We start from the raw sequence: 19,459 nt of genomic DNA on the forward strand, positions 1-19,459 counted from the left end.
CTCAGTGGTGGGCTGTATGCAGAGCAAGCACGAAGCCCTAGATTTAATCTCCAGAGATCTCTCCAAGATCCCTCACTGGACTATCTTCCTCTTTCTCTATACAAACTTGTGTTTATCTATCTTCCCAGGCTTACATATCCGTGTGTGTGTGAGGTGGCATATACATGAGGTGGCATATATGGACCACCAGTCAAGTGTTCCTGACAATGACAGATTACATATGTACACACATACACATTCACCCAGCTTTAAAGGCTACAATACGCATGGCATGCAGCACATCTATGCTTGCAAAGGATACAGTTTACCAGATCTTCACACACTGCATAATCATCACCATGATCAATTCTAGAAAATGTTTGTCTCCCCCAAAAGAAACTGTGTATCCCTTAGCAGTCAACCCCTATTTATTCCTGACGTGCACTCTCTGACACCTACTAATGGACTCCAGGGCTGTACAGGTTTATCCATCCTGGACATTACATATGAATGAAGGCCACCATAGAACACATGGACTTTTGTGTCAGGCTTCTTCCAACAGATGTTTTTAAGGTTTAGCCACACCGTAGCGTGTATCAATACCTCCATCCATTTCACAACGAAAACGGATGCATTGACCGTGTATACCTCACGTTTTACTGACCTGTTAGTTGATTGACACTGGATTATTCTACTTGACTGAAGCTATGGACATTCACATTCAAGTTTCTGCATGGACACACATTTTCATCTCTTTTGGTAGACAGGAAGGAGCAAAACTGCTGTGTAATCTGGTGATTCTATGCTTAAACCTCTTAAGAGCGTCCAGGTGGTCCTCCAAAGCGACGAGGCCTCACTCTCCCCTCCCACCGGTGACATACAAGGGCTCTGGTTTTTCCACACCCTCAGCAACACTTGCCACTATCTCTGTCTTTTCGGAGAGCCACATCCTGATGGGCTGAGTGGTATCTCACTTGCGGTTTGATCTGCATCTCCCTGGTGGCTAATGACACGGAGAATCTTTTTATGTGTCCTTCGGCTACGTCTATCTTTGGAGTTCTGTGACATTTCCTTTACCTATTTTCTTCTTTGGTTATTTGTATTGGGTTTTCAGCTTGTAAGATCTCTTTTGTATTTCTTAGCTATAGATTCCACATGTGATTTGCAAATATTTTCCCTCGACTCATGATCGTTAATCTTCAGTGTCAACATGCCTGAATTTGCAATCGCCTGGGAGACACATTGCTGGGCCAGTCTGGGAAGCTGTTTCCAATGAGGGTTAACTGAGGAGGGACATGACAGACTTTGTAACCTCAGACAGTGAGTCAAAATAAACTCTCTCTTCTTCTGCCGCTTTTCTCAAGTACACTGTCACAGTGCTAAAATGAAACGAGTAACTAACACCCCGCTCAGGAGAATTCCCAGCACATACAGAGTAAAGCCCAGGCTCTAGGGTGGAGAGGCCGGCCCCATTTCCCAGCTCACTGGACACTGCTCACCGTTCTTCACTCTGTTCTTCTGAAATTATGAGCTACTGCCTGGCCTCCAGACCTTTCCAAGTGCAAGTCCCTCTGCTCCCACGGGAGTCTAAGCAGCTCGCCCTTCACCTTGGGTTTCTGATCAAGGGTCACCCCTCAAAGAAGCCTTCTTCCCTGACCATTTTATCCAAAACACCACTTTTCTCCCTCTCGTTTTCTCCCGCACATCTGCTCTATTTTTTTCTTGGCGACACCCACTTGAATTGACATCGTATCATATGCTTGTCCTCCATACTATGTCTCAGCAGCAACCTCAGTTCCCTGAGAGTCAGAATTGCCTGCGTCTCGTGTACTACCATATCCTAAATTGCACCAGCAGTCTGGACACACTGCGGGACTGCAAAAAGTACTTGTTTAAGTGTATCCATCAACTACTGTCCACTAAATACCTACTAGGAGTCAAACACTCCGGGGAACACTGCAGGTAAAATAATTTTACTGAATCGCCATAAAGGGCTATCTGATAGACCCATAGCATCATGCCCCTGCTTTCCTAATCGATGAGGAAACCCAAATGAAGAGAGACTACGTAATTAATCCTCGGTTCCATTTAGGAACTACCTCAGTCAGAATGAAACCTGGGTACCCCAACTTCTGAACGATCACACTCCTGCTTCTGACTTTGGCAAGCCCCTGCCCTCTTTTAAGAGTCCCTTTCTAGCCGGGCGTGGTGGTGCACGCCTTTAATCCCAGCACTCAGGAGGCAGAGGCAGGCGGATTTTGCAACCCTGTCTCGAAAAAAAAAAAAAAAAAAAAAGAGTCCCTTTCTTCAGTTCTGACCTAAGAGTAGCCTCCCTGTTAGTCTGCAGGGTTCCTGAGAGACTAGCCAACAGGGATCACGGAAAGAAAGGAGAACAGTGCCTGGCACAGTGTGAGCAACCAACCAGTGTGAACTTTGGCCACGATGGCAACAGAGCTGTCAAATCATGGTGACCGAGATGATGCTGACACTGCAATCAGCACTGTGACAGTTAACACAGTCCAAATACATCCATGTGTGTTGATGGCTGCGTTAGAGATGATGGCTCAACCTGTTAGAGAGGGCGGGTCAGCCACTGTGGCTACACCAGGGCTTCTGAATTTCACCAGAGTTGAGTATGAAGAGGTTTCCAACCATTCACGAGGGGACCTTAGGCAACACCACAGAATCCTTAGAGCCTCAGCAAGAACGTGCAAGACACCTTGGGAAGATGGGAGCTCGTTGCCTTATTACAGATAGTATCTTGGCCTAATTCAGAACAGCTGGTCTCAGAACTGTCCTATCTGCAATGCTTGCTCAAGCCTCATGGACAGGAGTCTACACAAGCCCATTCCCATCCACAGAGACGCTCGACATGATGGTATCGTGTTCGGCAGTAAGAGGATGTCACCAAATACCTTGACCTCCTTTGTGCTATAATACTTGGTGGTCTGGGGAATGGAGTCAGGGACACTCACCAGTATGGGTCTGTCTGTGTGTCTCCAGGGCATCCTCCTTCGAGAACTGGGCACCACACTGATCACACACAAAGGCTTTGGCACCCGCTGAAAGAAAGAAATGGTAACGTTAGAACCATAGTCCAGAGGGTGGGACATGTCCTGAGTACTAGGGGAACACCCAGGACACCGGTGAAGATTCGGACTCAGAGATAATCCATAGCCCCAGTAGCTAGTGCAGACTACCTTGGACAGGTGACTACCCACCCAGGTCTCCCAGAGGAGGAGAAATAAAACCAGCATGATTAAGATGAACTAAGACAGAGTCTAGGTAAGAGGCCCCATGACGATGAAAGGCCACCTCTGCTGGATGGGTGGATGGGAACAAAAGACACCGACAAGGAGAGAAATGCCCTGTTGCTGTGTATCTCACAAGACAGTATGCATGACCTCTGTCTCCACACCCTCTGATGCAGTACAAGCAAATTTAACTCATCTATGACCCACTTGCACCTGGCCACTTAACACCCTGTAAATTTTCCCTGTATTTTGAGGATGGTACCCAAACTCCTCCCTAGGACACACCAGCCCTTCCTGGCATTCTCTTCCATGCTTCATCTCCCACCTCAAGTGAGGTGACTCCCTGAAGGGCCTGTCTTCCTCCACACTAGCGCCCGTTCTGCCATGCCTCCTCTGCTTCCCTGCATCCCTTAGACCTTAAAACTCCAGCCATCACTGCTTTGACACCTGTGCCTTCAGGGCTGGGCAAGGTGACTCATCTGTTACCCTGTGAGCCTGACTCTCTGAGAAGCCATTATCATCTTGTCTACAGATGTATCTGCCTGACTCATGGTGGGAGCCTATGACAACCTAGACTCCATCAATGTTCTTAGACCCAAGCAAGAGCCGTATCTACAAAGCTCAAAGCAATGGCGTCACCATGTCAGCGCGAAACATGACACCACTAGCCCAGTCGTTTTTCTGCATGCCATCTAAGGGTCACCAGTCTGAAGTCCCGGTGCTTTTTCTTCAAAATGTCTTCAATATGCATCGCTCCACTGTGTGGGGATCACCCTCACCTATCCAGACCTTTGCAGTATCATGCCTGAAAGATTCAAAGACTTGAGATTGGGTTTACATGGTCCGATTCTCCATTGAAGGTCATATAATTCCTCATACTTCTTTATATAAGAAACTTCCCATTTGTACTGGTTCTCAATTTCTTCATTTTTACCTCAGGGTCCTCCATAACCTGAGCCAAACAATGCCACAGCCAGACGGTCCCTTGGACTGTCCCTTAGCACCTTCTTTAGACGACTCCTGACTCCGCTAGTGTCTCTGTTCTAGTCTGACTACTGTTTATTCAATGCCATTTCATGTTCAAGACCATGCATCAGGGGCACACCCTCCAGTTACAGCTGTTCCATCCCTTCCGATGCACTCTGTACCGCTCAAAGTATCTGAGCTCTTCCTTATGTGTGTCCAAGGGTCTTAGTAAGTGTCCAAGCATACCTTATAGCCTTGTAAGAGCCGGACAATATTTTTTTGCACATTTGCAGTCCCCACTGCTCTTCTCTGCCTCAGGATTTCTCATGGATTTACTCTATACCAGGCATGATGCTGAATGCAGACTATGCATGACTACGTCAAGTCCTAACAACAGCATCTGGCATCTACACCACTACTGCGTCCTACTCAGTAGATGAATAACCACAAACTCAGAGAGGTTAGGGATGTGCCGGCTATAACACAGAGCGAAGGAGGACACAGATCCACAGCCTGACTTCTGAACTCTTAATCCTCCTTATTGTCAGCCTCTTCGGGCTTCCATCTGCAAAGATGACTTATGGATAACTGGGCAAGTGCCTCATTCCCGTGTAACAACTCAACCAAACCACATCCCGTTACCCATTTTATGTATCAGGGCTTCATGTTAAACTGCACTTGGGAGAAATCGTTCCAGTACTTGTTTTAAAAATTCGAGGATGATTGTACATGTCTGACTTGTAAGGTTAGCACTCAGGAAAATGAAGCAGAAGGGATTGCAAGTTCAAGATCAGCCTGGGCTACATGGTGAGTTCCAGGTCATCCTGGGCTACAAAGAAAGAATTTTGTGTCAAAAGAATAAATTTTAAAATCTGTGCCTTAAAAAGTAAGAATCAAAATACAGAGACTTAAACACCAGAGAACAGTTCTTGTCAATGACGAGTAGAGACCTGTAGAACAAGGAGGATCCCAGCCTCACTGACTTCTCTATTCCCAAGTAACAAACAGGCTATATGTACCCTAGTACGTGCTCAGCACAAGAGCTGACTGGATAGCGGGCGTGAAAGCACTCCAGGGCAGATACGATGGTCCTGAAGAGACTTCTGAGTCATTATAGTCGTGTGCCTCAGGTGACTGGCACTGAGTTTTACCTGGAGACAGGAGGAGGCCTGTGACAATAACCTTGGGGTGTCCCTGAAAGCCACAGGATATCCTCAGGCCAAGCACCTGGCCCACGGCTTACAGAACTTTGAAAATCAAGCCAAGAAAATGTCTATGAGGACGGTGGCAAAAACAGTGTCTGTGTGTTTGGAAGTGACAGCCAAGACCACTTTCATCCATGTACAAGGGTGGGGGGGTACACAGGAAATGCTTCAAAAAGCAGAGAGGGTCAGGATGGGGGAGCTGGGGCTGGATGGAGTTCCAGCCCCCTCACAATGAGCAACTTCCCCTTATCCTGAATCATTAGCCATCAATGATTTTTCTGTGGATTTGCGAGGGATCTGATTCTCTTTGGCTAGCTCTGTTCTCACCGCTCCCTGAAGAAAGAATGGGAGGGGTGGGCACCTCATGGGCTCCGCCACTGCTTTGGAGCCCCGTAGTCATAATCCGAATCGAGTTAGGAACCCAATAGTGCTGTGAGCTTCAAAGGGATGTGGCATGGCGAGGTTCTGAGAAACAGCTATCAATGGGGCTGTAGGGAGCATCTCACTTTCATGGCAGATGCACAGAGAGAGGAAGGGGGGGAAGGAAAGGAAGGGCGAACATACACTATCACCCGGGGTTCAGATGAAGATAAAAAGCAGATAAGCACACAGCATCTACGAAATGACTACTTCCACGGTCCCAGCCTGACCATATCCAGTGGCCTTCAATGTCCCCCTCACTCCGCACTCACCAAAGTCACGATATCAAGATCTCCCCAAGGGACTCCAAGTCAGCCTTCAAGATCCACTTGGGACCACAGTCGATGACTCCCACTGCTGGCTCCCCTCCTGGAGACACTTGCACCCCAGGCTCTCCAGGGTGAGCATCTGAGACCAGGGCAGAACGCATCAGATGAATTTCCCCTCCCAAGTAGGCTGTACGTTAAATTGTCTCTCTAATGGCTGGCTCAGAGGCAGAAATATTTGGCAGCCCTGAAATTAAAAGTGATAAATTTCCTCGCCAAGCCTAGATCGATAATAGAGGCCTCATCTGTTAATCAATAAGACAGTCTCTGCCTGTTTACTGTGCATATGTTGTTCCCTGCTGCCTTCGGTATGATGTCAGGTTTGCATTTAAAGCAACTCAAATGTGGATAAACCACACGGCCATTCCTGAAATGCACTACAGTGACATCATCCAGCTCTGATACATTTAGAAAGCATCAATGGGAAGCTGGAGGATGGGGTGTCAAAACTGGTCATGCCAGCCGAACCAGGGTGAGTGCATATGGGCCTAGCAGCAACATCTACTCATATAAAATGGCCCGGGGCTCAGCCCAGAGCCAGAAGAACTCCAGGGACACAGCTCCAAAATGGTCATGGCTGTCCCATCCTTCCCACATGAGGCTGTTTCATGGGTACCCATCCATAAAGCCAGGAGGTGGGTGACAATGTCCTCCCAGAGCTTATGACCAAGATGCAAACGCAGTTTAAAAGAAAGAAAAGAATACACGTCAGGTAGTAGTGTGTGATACAGAGCCAAGCTGAGTGAGGAGGGACAAAGGGTAGAGCTCATGTTTTAGGGAGGCTGTAGCAGCAGCCTCAGACGAGTTGGCATCTTTGTAACGTAAGTAGAAGAGAGGAAGCAGGAAGAAACAAGGCCATTTGTCTGTTGGCAGGGAAAGAACCAGGAGATCAGGCCGGATAGAGGTGAGGTCTGTGAAAGGAATGTCAGGCAGAGGTGAGAAAGAGACGCTTGAAGAGGGGCAGCAACAGGAAGGACGGGGAGCTGGACCCATCCAATCCGTCAAACACAGTGAAACAAGGAGAGCCAGGGCCCAGGCCTGAGTCAGACACCTGATGCTCTGGACATCACCCAGAGACTCAAGTCTTCCTACCTTACTGAGCCTATGGCTCCCTGGCTATGAAATGGGTTTGACCCTATCTACCTAATTCTCTTTACTTTTATCAAATTACATTTTAACTTATTGGTGTGGGGTAGTGCATGCTATGGAAGGAATGTGGAGGTCAAGTCTCTCCTTTCACCGTGTGGGTCCCAGGGATTGGACTGAGGTCCTCAGGTTTGGTGACAAGTTCCTTGAGGCAGCGCACCATCTCACTGACCCATTGTTTCTTTGAGGCAGATGCCAAATATTAACAAAAACAAAACTCCTTGTTGCTTAGAGACCACAGGTGTTATTAATGCCGCCCATGGTGGTTGTGTTATGGTAAAGGGCTTCGAAGCTGGGTCCGACAGAGTAGTTCAAATTTGGCAGAGGAATTCAGCAGCTATGACACAAGGGGAGCTCACCGTGAGTATGCCATGCCATCTGTAAAATGGGATCGGAAGAGCAGGTCCCTCAGCAAGCTCACAAGTGAGTCAAGTGGATTGTAGAGACAAAGGACCCATAGACAGCAGCTATCACATCACCACCCAGCATTCCTTTCAAGCACTGCCTTTGTTGCAATTAAACTATGATTGATTTTACTGAGATTCAATGCAATGGTATTTGAGGGCCATTTATTTTGTATAAGGTGAGTCTCACGTTTGTAAAGGCGTATATCAAAGTTCTCTCTCTCTCTCTCTCTCACCACACACACACACACACACACACACACACGCAGACACACACTCTCTCTCTCTCTCTCACCACACACACACACACACACACACACACACATACACGCAGACACTCTCTCTCTCTCTCTCTCTCTCTCTCTCTCTCACCACACACACACACACACACACACACACACACGCAGACACTCTCTCACTCACTCTCTCTCTCTCTCTCTCTGTGTTGATTTAAAAGGGAGTGATTGTTTTGTTGAGAGGAACAGAAAAATCTGTCATAGGACCAATACTTCAGCATCAACAACAAATCAGTTATTCAACTCTTAAATCTTCCAGGGATGAGCCCATATAGCCGCCTGCAATGGGTCTGCTTCCCGTTTCTCTTCTGCCTTCCCCAGCACACTGGAAGCTCTATGGGGGTAGACTGGGGTATACAACTGGCCTGGGAAGGAGAATGTGGGCATTGAGACCACTGCCAGGATGTTACCTGGAGGATGGCAAAGTCCTGACTCTACCTTCTGGGTTCTCTACAGACTCTTTGTAGAAACTCTAGGACATGTCTGCTTCTGGCAGGGACTCAAGAAGCTCAGAGGAAAAGAAGAAAAGGTTAGACAAGCGGAGCTCCCAGTTCCTCTTGGCCTACTGTATACCTCACAACAGCAAGCCCCTTCCCTTCAGTATATTCCCATCCCCAGGCAGACTTCCCTCAGCAAACCAGGATGGACACTCACTGGCTGGCAGTGATCTGCTTTGGGGGACGCCCTCACCTCTAAGTTTACCTGGGGGTTAGTAAGCCTGATAGTTAGAGACAGACAAGCAGACATCTTTGCTCCTGCAAGATTCCCACCCCCCACCCCAAATACCCAAAGCTCTCAGTATCACACTGAAGTAGAGAGTTGCCACGATAGCCTGGGTTTTCCATAGTCACTTTTCTCTTCTGTGCCCTGGCATCCTGGTACCACCCAGGTTAGACAGAAGCCACAGGTGGACATAAAATCAGGTAAAGGTTTGGTAAGAAGAAAAGATGTAGACACAACAGCCTGACTGAGGCTGGAGCTAGTCTAAGGTTTCCGCAAAGGGAAAGGGGGACGGTCCCAACCTGAACCGCACCCCCCCACACACACATCCCAGGATCACAGGAAATCAAATCAAGGCCAGTCAGAGGCATTAGCAAGAATATAAAGCTTTATCTAAATGTCAGTACTCCAATGGCAGCAGAGGTGAGGGAGGCCCAGTGAAAGCCACGACACTCCCCATAGTGGCCTCCTCCTCTGGCAAAGTGTAGAATCTTCTCCCTCATCTTCCTAACCAGAAATGGGTCTGGGAGTAGGGGTTAGAATCCTGGGTATCTAGAAATCAGTAAAAGATACTGCACGCATTCAGATGCAGAGGGATGTCTCTCTAGGGAAGCAAGGCTGAAGCCAAAAGAAGAGAAACAAATTCAAAAACCCCTCCCTCTTCAAAGCCTCCCCAACCCCCAAGCTAATAATAATCTTTGAAAAAGGAACCACTGAGAGGATGGGGGTGGGGACACCTAGTGCCTTGCCAGCATCTGATGTTGAGTAGTGTGTCCTTTTTTTTTTTTAATTCCTCTCAATTTTAAAATAAACATCTTGAATGTTCTGATGAGATATGCATGCCTGCTTACATAAGGAAGTACAGAGTGTACCAAAACAGCAGACCCAAAAAAAGCCTAAGCCGCCAGAACAATGCGTACAGACTCGGGCATTTTACAACAGGCCACGGTGTACAGTTTTATTTACAGTACCTCTTATCAGACAGAGAACAGCACACTGGCTGCCAGTTCCAAAGGCCAGCACTGTGTGTTCCTTCCCTCAAGGAGCTGTGTACTCCCAGAGAGAGCTGCCTGCAGCCTCACACCCGCTTTGGCTCTCCCTAGCTCTCGCTTTCTCCTTTATCAACAAAGTAAAAAACTGGGAAGGATCAGTTTTTGTAAGGGACACAGGATAGAAAGGGGGGAAGAGGTGGGCAGATGGCACTGAGTGGAAGCCCACCGGGCCCAGGGTGGCCCAGGATGTGGCTCTATAGTGCTACAGTTAGCACTGCAGTGGGGAAACTCACTATACTCACCGTAGAACAGGAGGTAGAGAGGCCAGGGATGCAAGGTCTCAAATCTAAGGGAGGGTGCAGAAAGCCAAATGTTTGTCAGGGTATGGCGGGTGTTCTGTGGGTTAAGGGTGGCCATGTGTAGATCCAACTATTGAGTTGGGAAAATGCTGGTACTCTGTGTACAGCTCAGGGTCCACTCTGCATAAGGTGAAACCTTGGGGTGGGGTGGGGGCAACACCAAGGCACTGCTAGATCTGAGAGGACAATGCCCAACTAATGTTCTACTGTAGCTGTACTGTAGTGTAGCATGGTGCAGTGTCCTCAGATTTTGCAGGAATTCTGGAGTCTCTGTCTCAGGTCCCAGGTCCCATAGGAAGAATAGCACCTTGTTCCAGTCTTCCCACTTGAACCAGAAAGGCTTTGAAAGAACTTCTGCCATAGTTCTTAGTATCAGAGTCTAGCTTGATGGTGTACACACACATACACACACAAAGAGAGAGAGAGAGAGAGAGAGAGAGAGAGAGAGAGAGAGAGAGAGAGAGAGAGAGGCTGAATGAATAGTAATGCTATTAAAAACTTGCATTCTAGAATCAAAGACATCTAGGTTCAAGTCTCCATTCTACTGTTCCTAGCTGTCTCCTATGTGTACCAAGGACAAACTGTTAACAGTTAGGATATAGTTTTTTCAACCCAGGAAAGTGAAAAGGAAAAGAAAAGGAGAGAAGTCGTCCACTCTGATAATTCTTCATTCAGCCATAGTATCACTAAGCACTGTGCTTCCTACAGGACCCCAGGGCAAAGCAACAGTTACAAGGACATATAGGGTCTGGGACGTCAGAGACAAGAAGCCTCTCCAGTCTGTTCCCATCGTGGGCAATTTTTAACATCATCATTAGCTTCTAGCCACCCAGAAGGTAACATGCAAGTCCACTGACTGTTGAATTACTTTAAAGAAAATCCAGATCTGATGGTAAACCAGTCTCTCTCTCTCTCTCTCTCTCTCTCTCTCTCTCTCTCTCTCACACACACACACACACACACACACACACACACACACACACACAGAGAGAGAGAGAGAGAGAGAGAGAGAGAGAGAGAGAGAACTCCCCCTCCTCCTCTTCCTCCTCCTCCCTAAGAGTGCCGGTTTGGAGCATCTCACCTAACTATATTCTCCAACCCACTTCCCCCCCCCCACCCCCAGCAACTCCCATGACCGGGTAATCAAAGCCCATGAATGACTCCTACTCTAAGGGCTATGAAGGGTGAGACATCCTTCCACACACATCCTACTTGTGGGGACCGAAGCTAATGGTCAAGCCCAGGGAAGTCCTACAGTGCTGTGGCGTCGAATTCCTTGTACGGTCAGTGGCACTGTATAAACTCTGAAGCCTTAGATCTCCAGTTGAAAGGGGACTGTTCCCCTTCATACAACCATTTAAATAAAGGCTGGGAAGGACACAGTTCTTCCAGTGCAGAGTAGGTGTCCTGATGCGTGCGCGTGAGCACACAAACACACCTGCTTGCATGGACCATGCTTCCCGGGGTCAAACTCACAAGGCTTCTGGGACAGTAGAAAAAAAAAGAAAGGTATGGGCACTGAGAGGGCTAGGCAGGGGGATCACTGTGAGTTTGAGGGCAGCCTGGTCTATACAGTTAAACCTTGCCAAAAAAGTAAAAGATGAAAAGAAAAAGGAGGGAGGGAGAGAGGGAGGGAGGGAGGGAGGGAGGGAGGGAGGGAGGAAGGAAGGAAGGAAGGAAGGAAGGAAGGAAGGAAGGAAGGAAGGAAGGAAGGAAGGAAGGAAGGAAGGAAACCAGGGCTACTTCAAAGATGTCAAGTCAGGATCAGGACCCTGCCTATCCTATAAACCTTCAAGCTTGTGTGTGCCATTGCTACTCCCTGACACTCCCACTAAGTCTGGACTTTTATGTTCCAAAAGTGGGACACCTTCCTCCTGCAGAACACTCTGGTCCTCCCTTCCTTCAGGCAGTTTCCTCTTTTCTCACCAAGAAGGATGCCCTGTCTTCTCACAAGGTGTTGATCTCTTTGGGAATCTCTGTACAGACAATTCTCTCACCCCCTCTCTTTCTAGAATCTTCCGTTCTCACCCTACTCCTTCCATCTCTCTCCAATGCCACTCACAATGGTGTGTGTGTGTGTGAGTGTGTGTGTGTTAAATTCCCCTTAAGTAGTAATCATGTTCCAACACTTGGCATGACACAGTCTTTCTGAAGACTTCAGACACTATCTCCAGTGTGATCGCCACAGCACTGTTAGAGGAGCCACTTGGCAGGGCTCAGGCAGGCCCATTCTGCTCCGTTCCCTTGACTGTGAGCTCTACAAGCCCCAAAGATGGCTCTTTTCCTCTAGAAATGCCACCAGGAAGCAACACCCAGAACTCCCCAGTGTCCAGGCTAGGCTGTCTCTCATCCAACATTCTCCTTCCAGCATCTATGGCAGCAAAATGCCCTGTCAAGAAACAACAGTAATTCCTAAAGGAGAGACATGGGCTCTCACGTTAAAAAAAAAAAAATCCCACTCTCAAAGGACTAAAGCAGACACAATTGTCTTGGTTGACCATCAATTACCAAAAAGTCATTTTGTTCCATTCTTGGGCATCCCTGGTACACCAAGTCTTCGGTGAAAGCATCTCCCTCTTGGCTCTCAGGGTTCTCCCACCCCTACCTTCTCTGATAACACGCCAGAACATTTACTCACTGCCCTAACTGAACCCTTTTCCTAGGACAGCTGATGTCACAGGGTAAGTGCTAAATAGGTTAAACTTAGGCCTAGCAATCCATTCTAAAATTTGGATCTGCCAATCTAATTTAGGACTAATACCTTCATTTTCTCTCCTCATCCCCTCTCCTGGAGGATTCTTCAAATGAAGAGAGAAGCAACCATGCCATCTTTGCTGTTGTGACAGCACTTTGGAGGCAGCTGATCTCCTTGCCTCTACTCTCAACAACCCACCTCGGACCTTGTACCCCAAGGGTCTGCCGCCATCCCTCTCCCTTCCTCCGACCCCCTCAGTGGCACCTTGCGGCTGCCAGCCTTTCCAGGCCTGCTGTGGCTTTCAGAAAACAGAGCAGGACTATTTTTAGCCCTTCACAGCCTAAAAACTCCCCAACACCCATTCAACTTAATCGCTTTATTGAGGACAAGAAGTGAGCTCTCTAGCCGGGCGCTTCTGATGTTAGGGAGTAGTAAAAAGTTCAAACCGGTTAGAAATGACACTCATTGGCTTGCCTTTGGTGTTTCTGAAACCCTAATTGTGGCTGCAGCCATGGATCTAAGGAACGTTGTTGGTTGCAGAGTCTGGCTTTCTGGCCCCCTGCACCATAATTGAGGTGTTACATTACAACCCCAGCACTGCCGGCTTCGGGCTCAAAATTCAGAAGGCTCAAGGCGCCACACTTCTCAAAACAAAAATATTGCCTGTCACAATTAATGTCCATCTCCCCAACTGGGGGAAAGCATGACTGGCAGTTTCTGGTTCACACTACACAAAAGGTTCAAGGGGTGCAGGGGGGGACTATGTCCAGGGTGAAGCCCATAGCGTTATTAAAGTGCTCCTGACAACTAAAATGACATCGAATTGCTGCTTGAAAACAGAGCGGTTTGTTTGGTGTAATTAGAGGACCTGCGAATTTGGTGCGTGCAGAAAATAGACTGTTGGCAGCGCTTCCGCACGCACCTCTGAGACTGTGACTTCCAGAGCATGAGGGTCAGCATTTGCAAGTGGGCAAGCGGTACCACGTGAACTTGGGAGCTGGAAAGGTGGTAGCTCGGAAAGCTGAGACAAGGAACGAGCGTGGCTCCATCCATAAAATGGATATGAACTATGGACGGGAAAACAGGTCTTATGAAGGTATGGTGAGCCAAAAGCTTCTGCCCCTCTTTCTTTCTCTATTTGTTGTTAAGACAATCCTGGCAAGCCTGAAACTCATTATGCAGTCTAAGCCAGCTTCAAACTCATGATAATTCTTCTGTCTCAACTTCTAAGCGCTGAGATTCTAAGCATGTGCCACCTTGTGGGGCTGGACCCCACCCCCACCCCTTTTCCTTCTTAGGCAAGGTACCTGCAGCAGCACCTTCCTAAGACTCCTGCTTGTTGAAAGGCAGAGGCAGAAATGCTCCATTAACTTTCGTAGCTAATTTTACAATTTAACCAAACACCACATTTCTGCCTCCATTCAGCCAGCCTCTGACTGTGACAAACTTATAATTGCGGAGACGGTGGGAACAATTCAGTCCAGGCCGGAGACTCAAGGCAGAGGCTTGAAAACAGCACTGGGGAAATGGCTCACTTAAAAACTCAAAGAAAACCCAGCTTTACAGAGGCCCCCAGAGCAGAATTCACGGCTGTGCAGGACTGAGAAGTGAAGGGAGAGAGCCAGGCCAGCCATGTGGTGTCAGAAGAAGGAGTGCCCGAGTGACAATGACTTCCTGTCACCTTGCGGGCAGGGGCTATATTGGGAAGCCTAGTTACATGCTGTTCTCCTAGGGACATGATTCAATGCTGATAGGTGGCAGGCCAGAGGCCAGGCAGGGCCACCCAGAGGACAGGATCATGGCCATGCCCTAGGGCTCCTTCCAAAACATATTCAAGGTCCAATTGGCACCTACTGAGCCCAAGCCCCGAGGGAAGCGGCCCCACTCACAGCTCCTGACTGGATAGAAAGATGTCGTCCTGGCAGAGAAAGTATCACCATCAATATGCCATCAATATGCCTACGGTATAGAAACCTTCAGACATCGTTAAATGCCCAGCTGTTCCTAGTCTTTTAGACTAACACCTTACCCATCTACACTGGACAAATGTCCAGATAGACACAAAGTAACCATCTACCTTATTACAGGGCTTGTGTCTGGCCCTGCCCTCCTCGGAGTCTATTGTCTTTCTAATTCAGCCTCTTTACTGCCGGCTCATCTATCTCCCAAGCTCCCAGGAAGATGCTCTTCTGCATCCTCTACTCCAAGACGTGTGACTCCAGGTCCCAAACCTCAATCAAGACCAAAGGAGCTCACAGCAGGACTCTACCAGACATCCTGGGCTGTTTCCATGGAAGAACTCAGGCTGGGGTGAGTCATCACCCAAGACAACAGCTCACCCCAAAAGTCTCATATCCGGGCTTTGTCTGTCCCAGGCTCATTTAAGGAAAGCAACTGAGGAAGACTCTGGAAAAATCGAAAGTTTCAGGGCATCCTTCTCTCTTTACCTGGAGTTACCTTGTTACTGAAATGACTGTGGCCTTGCATAATTACGCCAGCAGAACTCAGTGCCAACGAGCGCTAGGTGCTCAATTAGTTTCTAATAGCCAGCGAGAGAGCTACGAGGTTTAATCCGCCTACCCCAGAAGGCTTTTTATCCCAACTACCTAATGAAAAGTATAGAACTTGGATTTTTTTTTCTTTTTCTCTGGCAAGTGAAAGACTTCTGTTCCAAATGGGCTTGGCTAGGGGAAAGAGAAAGGAGTGTGCCAACTACTAGGGGCCAGGATAAAGGGGCTGAGTCTAGAAGAGGCACGTGTACCATACTGAATCCCGGACCCAGCCAAGTCCTTAGAGAAGCCCTTGGTGCTAACTTCATCCCGAGGGAGCCAGCCCAGACTTACTGATACACGCACACATAAGGGCATTTACCATGTGACCTAAAGAGATGGTCTGGGGTTTGGGGTGACGTTCACCTGGGAGAAGGCCTCATAGATCCTCTATTTGTCCTTAGGGTGACCTAGTAGCTTCAGTTCACCCAAGGGCAATGCTGTATGCCCTGCATTCACAGGCTGAAGCTTACAGAACCCCTCTCCCCCTCTCTCATATCTACCTATCTCTCCCTCTCTTGGTTTGCTTGAGATTGCCCATAGCTCCTTGTGCACGCTGAGTAAGTACTCTCACTACTGAGCGAACTCCCAGTCCTCAGTGTTCTAATGCAAAGCTGGCCTGTAATTCTCAATCCCCTTGCCTCTGCCTTCCAAGTGCTGAGGTGTGGGGTGCCAGGTCCCCACCTACCCACAGCAGGCAGTCTTCTTTTTCACTGGAGTGCTTCTCGACTGGCCACTAAGGAGGACCACTATACCGGAGGACCCTCAGGTGGATTATAAACCTTTGATGCTCACTGTGGACACCAGAGGCAGAAGTGCAGAGGTGCCTGCCTGGCTGGTTCTAGCTCAAAGATGTCCTTGCTCTCTTCACCATGGAAAATGAAGACAGCCCCTTCCCTCACAGCTGAGCTCCTCCTGGACATGCCTGCCAGAGGATGTTCTTCCTCCATTTAAATACCACCCACCCCCAACCCCATCCAAGGGACAGTCTCATAGCTCCAAATTCCCATAGCGGTCATTTGTTTCCCTTGTGGGGCCAGTGAACACCCTTCCCTTCCCAGGCTCATGTGATCCCTTCAGCTGGCTCACTAGCAGAAGGCAGGTCAGGACAGGAGCACTAACTCTCACCTGCCCTGCCTGGGTTTGCACACACTGGCCATTCAGTCCAGCTGCTAACAGCCAAATTCATACATATGCTATCTGCTCTCCTCTCTCTAAAACATGTACATGTAGGTGGGATCCAGAATAGCACCTCAAGCAAGTTCCTCTGCTGGCCAACCTTCAAAACCTGGTTGCCACTAGGTAACGATTTTACCCCCTCCAGAGAAGGTTCCAGCACCCCCAGTGTGTGCCTGAAGAGACACCAAGGTTGTTCTACAGTAGACAAAACAGTCTCATGCCAAAGGATACAGCTCCACTGGACAAGATCTGAAAGGCCAGGGATAAGTCACGCTCCACCTGCTGGGTGTATGCCACACGCTCCTTTGTTTCAGAGTGGCCGCACATGGTGACTATGCCATTTACTCCTGACCCCAGGGTGCCTTCCCCAAGAAAAGATATGAGACCACGGGTAGCTGTCTTTCTCTCCCTCCTTTCTAGTGGGACATGGTGATGGAGAGGAGAAAGGGCACGCCACTGTCAAGCTCTCCACGAAGATGAAGCTGCATGCTATCTGACCTATGAACCATCTAGTGATGCGCCCAGAACCACCTTCCTCCAGCCCTCCAAAGAGTGGCCAGGTCAGGCAATCAGAGGACACACGCTGCCCTGGCCCAGCAGGAAAGGTTAATAAGCCACACCTGCTCCTGGTGGCTGGCCAAATGGAGCAGCATCCAATAAGGTGCTCCCTACCTCAGAGTCTCGAAAGACTAGGCCTTCCTCCTCTCTGCTCTCCAGTCTCACCTCCCCAATCTCTAAGGCACCAGGAGCCCAACAGATGGAAAAGCAAGAATCCTGACAGTCAACAGTAGAGAGATCTAGGTGGGAGTCAGCCCTGGCCAACCCCCCACCCCAGCTTTCTGATCTCAGACAGGCTCAGTGTCCTCATCTACAAAGGAGCACCTGAGTGTCAGAGCTGTAAGAGTGCCTGCGCTCCACGATGCCTGGAACATAGCAGGCACAAGTAAATGTGCATTTCTCTGTGTCCCAATCCAGGACCATCAGCCCAAAGCCAGCCATTTATTCAGTAGATGTTCACTGAATGCCTACTGTGTGCTAGGCTGTAGAGAGGCAAGATTTAATGACTGCCTAATGTGTGCTAGACTGTCGCAAGGCAAGCAAATAGGCTACTGTTACGGTCTCTGCCTCCCTCTTCGGATCCAGACGGCTGATCTCCAGGGCTGGAGGCAGCAAAGGAGAGCCTCCATTGCACTTTCTGCCCCACTTCCATTTACACAGAAGGCCAGGGTCTACCCACCATTCAGGTTCCTAGGCTAGGTGGCATGGGCGAACGCAGAAATATACGAATCACATTTCCCCAAGAAGCCTAGGTCCTAGTACATGAAAGGAGCACGTGAATAAAAAAACAAACAAAAAAAAAACAACACTCCTGAACCAAGAAGGTGACAGGTTACAGGGGTGGGGGGCGGTTGGGAGAACAGATGGCTGAGGGCAATCAGATGGAGGAGGACTGAGACCAATCAGATGGAAGAGGCCTCCTGCACTGCCTGGCCAGGCTCACCCTTGGGCTGAGCAGGCTGACTTTCAAAAGACAGGAAAAGAAGGGAGCAGGACTCTGGTCCTGGCTCTGTTCTTAGCATGGGAAACGGACAGGATTTTATTTAGAAACAACTACAGGTGGGTCAGAGCCTCTTCTGGCAATTCCTAAAACTTCCTGGACAGACCCAGTCCCATCATAATCTCAGCGATCTGTGCCGGGCAGGTGAATCACCAAACAGCTACCCCATGGCAGAGGAGACATGCCCAGTCAAAGGGAGGGTCTCGTCCTGTGGAAGGAGGGGCTGAGGGAGAGGTAGGGGTTGGAGAAAATATGGATGAGGGTGGGAACAAACCGGCCCAGGGAATTTATGCTTTGGAGTTGTTTACTACCTAATTAATTCAATCATCTCCAAAACAATTTTATTTATGTTCTGTTTACCACATCAAAAGTGGGTGTGGGAGCAGCGATTCTAAAATGCTAAAATAATACCCCGAGGCATCTATTTTAATCAGTTAAAAAAATTAAAAAGGGGGAAGGGGGAAGAGTTAAAAAGAGAAATTGTATATCTCTGATATATATATACACACACACACACACACAATCTCTCTCAGTCATGAGACGGGGAGAGAGAGAGAGAGAGAGAGAGAGAGAGAGAGAGAGAGAGAGAGAGAGAGAGAGAAACAGCCGAGCCCTCTCTGAGAGCCTTCCTGGCTGCTGAAAACCGAGCTTGTCAAAAAAAACAAATCCATAATGGCCCGAGGCTCCTCTCCAATCTATTTTCTGCTCAGCTGGTTTTAAATGAAGTTATTATGAGTCATTAAAACACCCGCAAGCCAGTGGAAGTCAGCCAATTACAATTTTAAATTTAGCCTGTTCTCTGCCCCATTCTCTTGTTTTCTTCCTTTGCCCACAGAACGCTGCTGCTGTTATTTCCCCCTCCCTTCCTTTTATCCAAAGTGGAAGAGACAGTTATGAAAATGCATACTACTGCACACTGCACAGAACCATTCATAGGAAACCCAAATTATTAAATTAAAAAAATTCGAACTTCCTCTCCCCCCCCCACCACCACCACCACCAAAGTCAACAGAGTCTCGGCCTCGGCTCTCTGGATTCCTCGGAGAAACCCTGCTCAGCTGGCCTGAGAGTCAGAGGCTGTTTTGAAAATGAAAAGGTTCTTCACTGGGGTCTTGTTGAGAAACACTCCTATCTATCCATCCATTTACTTGTTCCTGTAGGAATCCAAGGAGTGTGTGTGTGTGTGTGTGCATGTTGCCACCAACATCCAAAGATTAACAACCAACAATGAAGCCGAAATTCAAAGGTAAAGCGGGCTTTGCAATCAGGCAGAGATGTCCGTGGCAGTCAGTAGATATCATGAGCTCATTTTGGTTTTAAATCTTCAAGGTAATGGCCTGTGTGGACCCATTACAGCAAAGAAACAATTTTCAGTATTTCATGTAAATGCTTCGTCTCCGTCTCTTTTCTC

The 19,459-nt window shown here is 48.4% G+C and overlaps 1 protein-coding gene across 2 annotated transcripts in view; it reads right to left on the reverse strand.

The window, feature by feature from the left end:
* Positions 1-19,459, reverse strand: part of Zbtb16 (zinc finger and BTB domain containing 16) — a 176,513-nt gene that overhangs the window by 56,665 nt on the left and 100,389 nt on the right. For both annotated transcript variants that reach the window (XM_029481755.2, XM_021171973.3), the window contains exon 4: positions 2,955-3,041. In XM_029481755.2, the coding sequence (XP_029337615.1) occupies positions 2,955-3,041 (87 nt within the window). The remainder of the gene's footprint in view (positions 1-2,954; positions 3,042-19,459) is intronic.

This window comes from Mus caroli, unplaced genomic scaffold, assembly GCF_978045245.1.
Source record: "Mus caroli unplaced genomic scaffold, Mus_caroli_1 scaffold_11, whole genome shotgun sequence".
Lineage (NCBI taxonomy): Eukaryota > Metazoa > Chordata > Mammalia > Rodentia > Muridae > Mus > Mus caroli.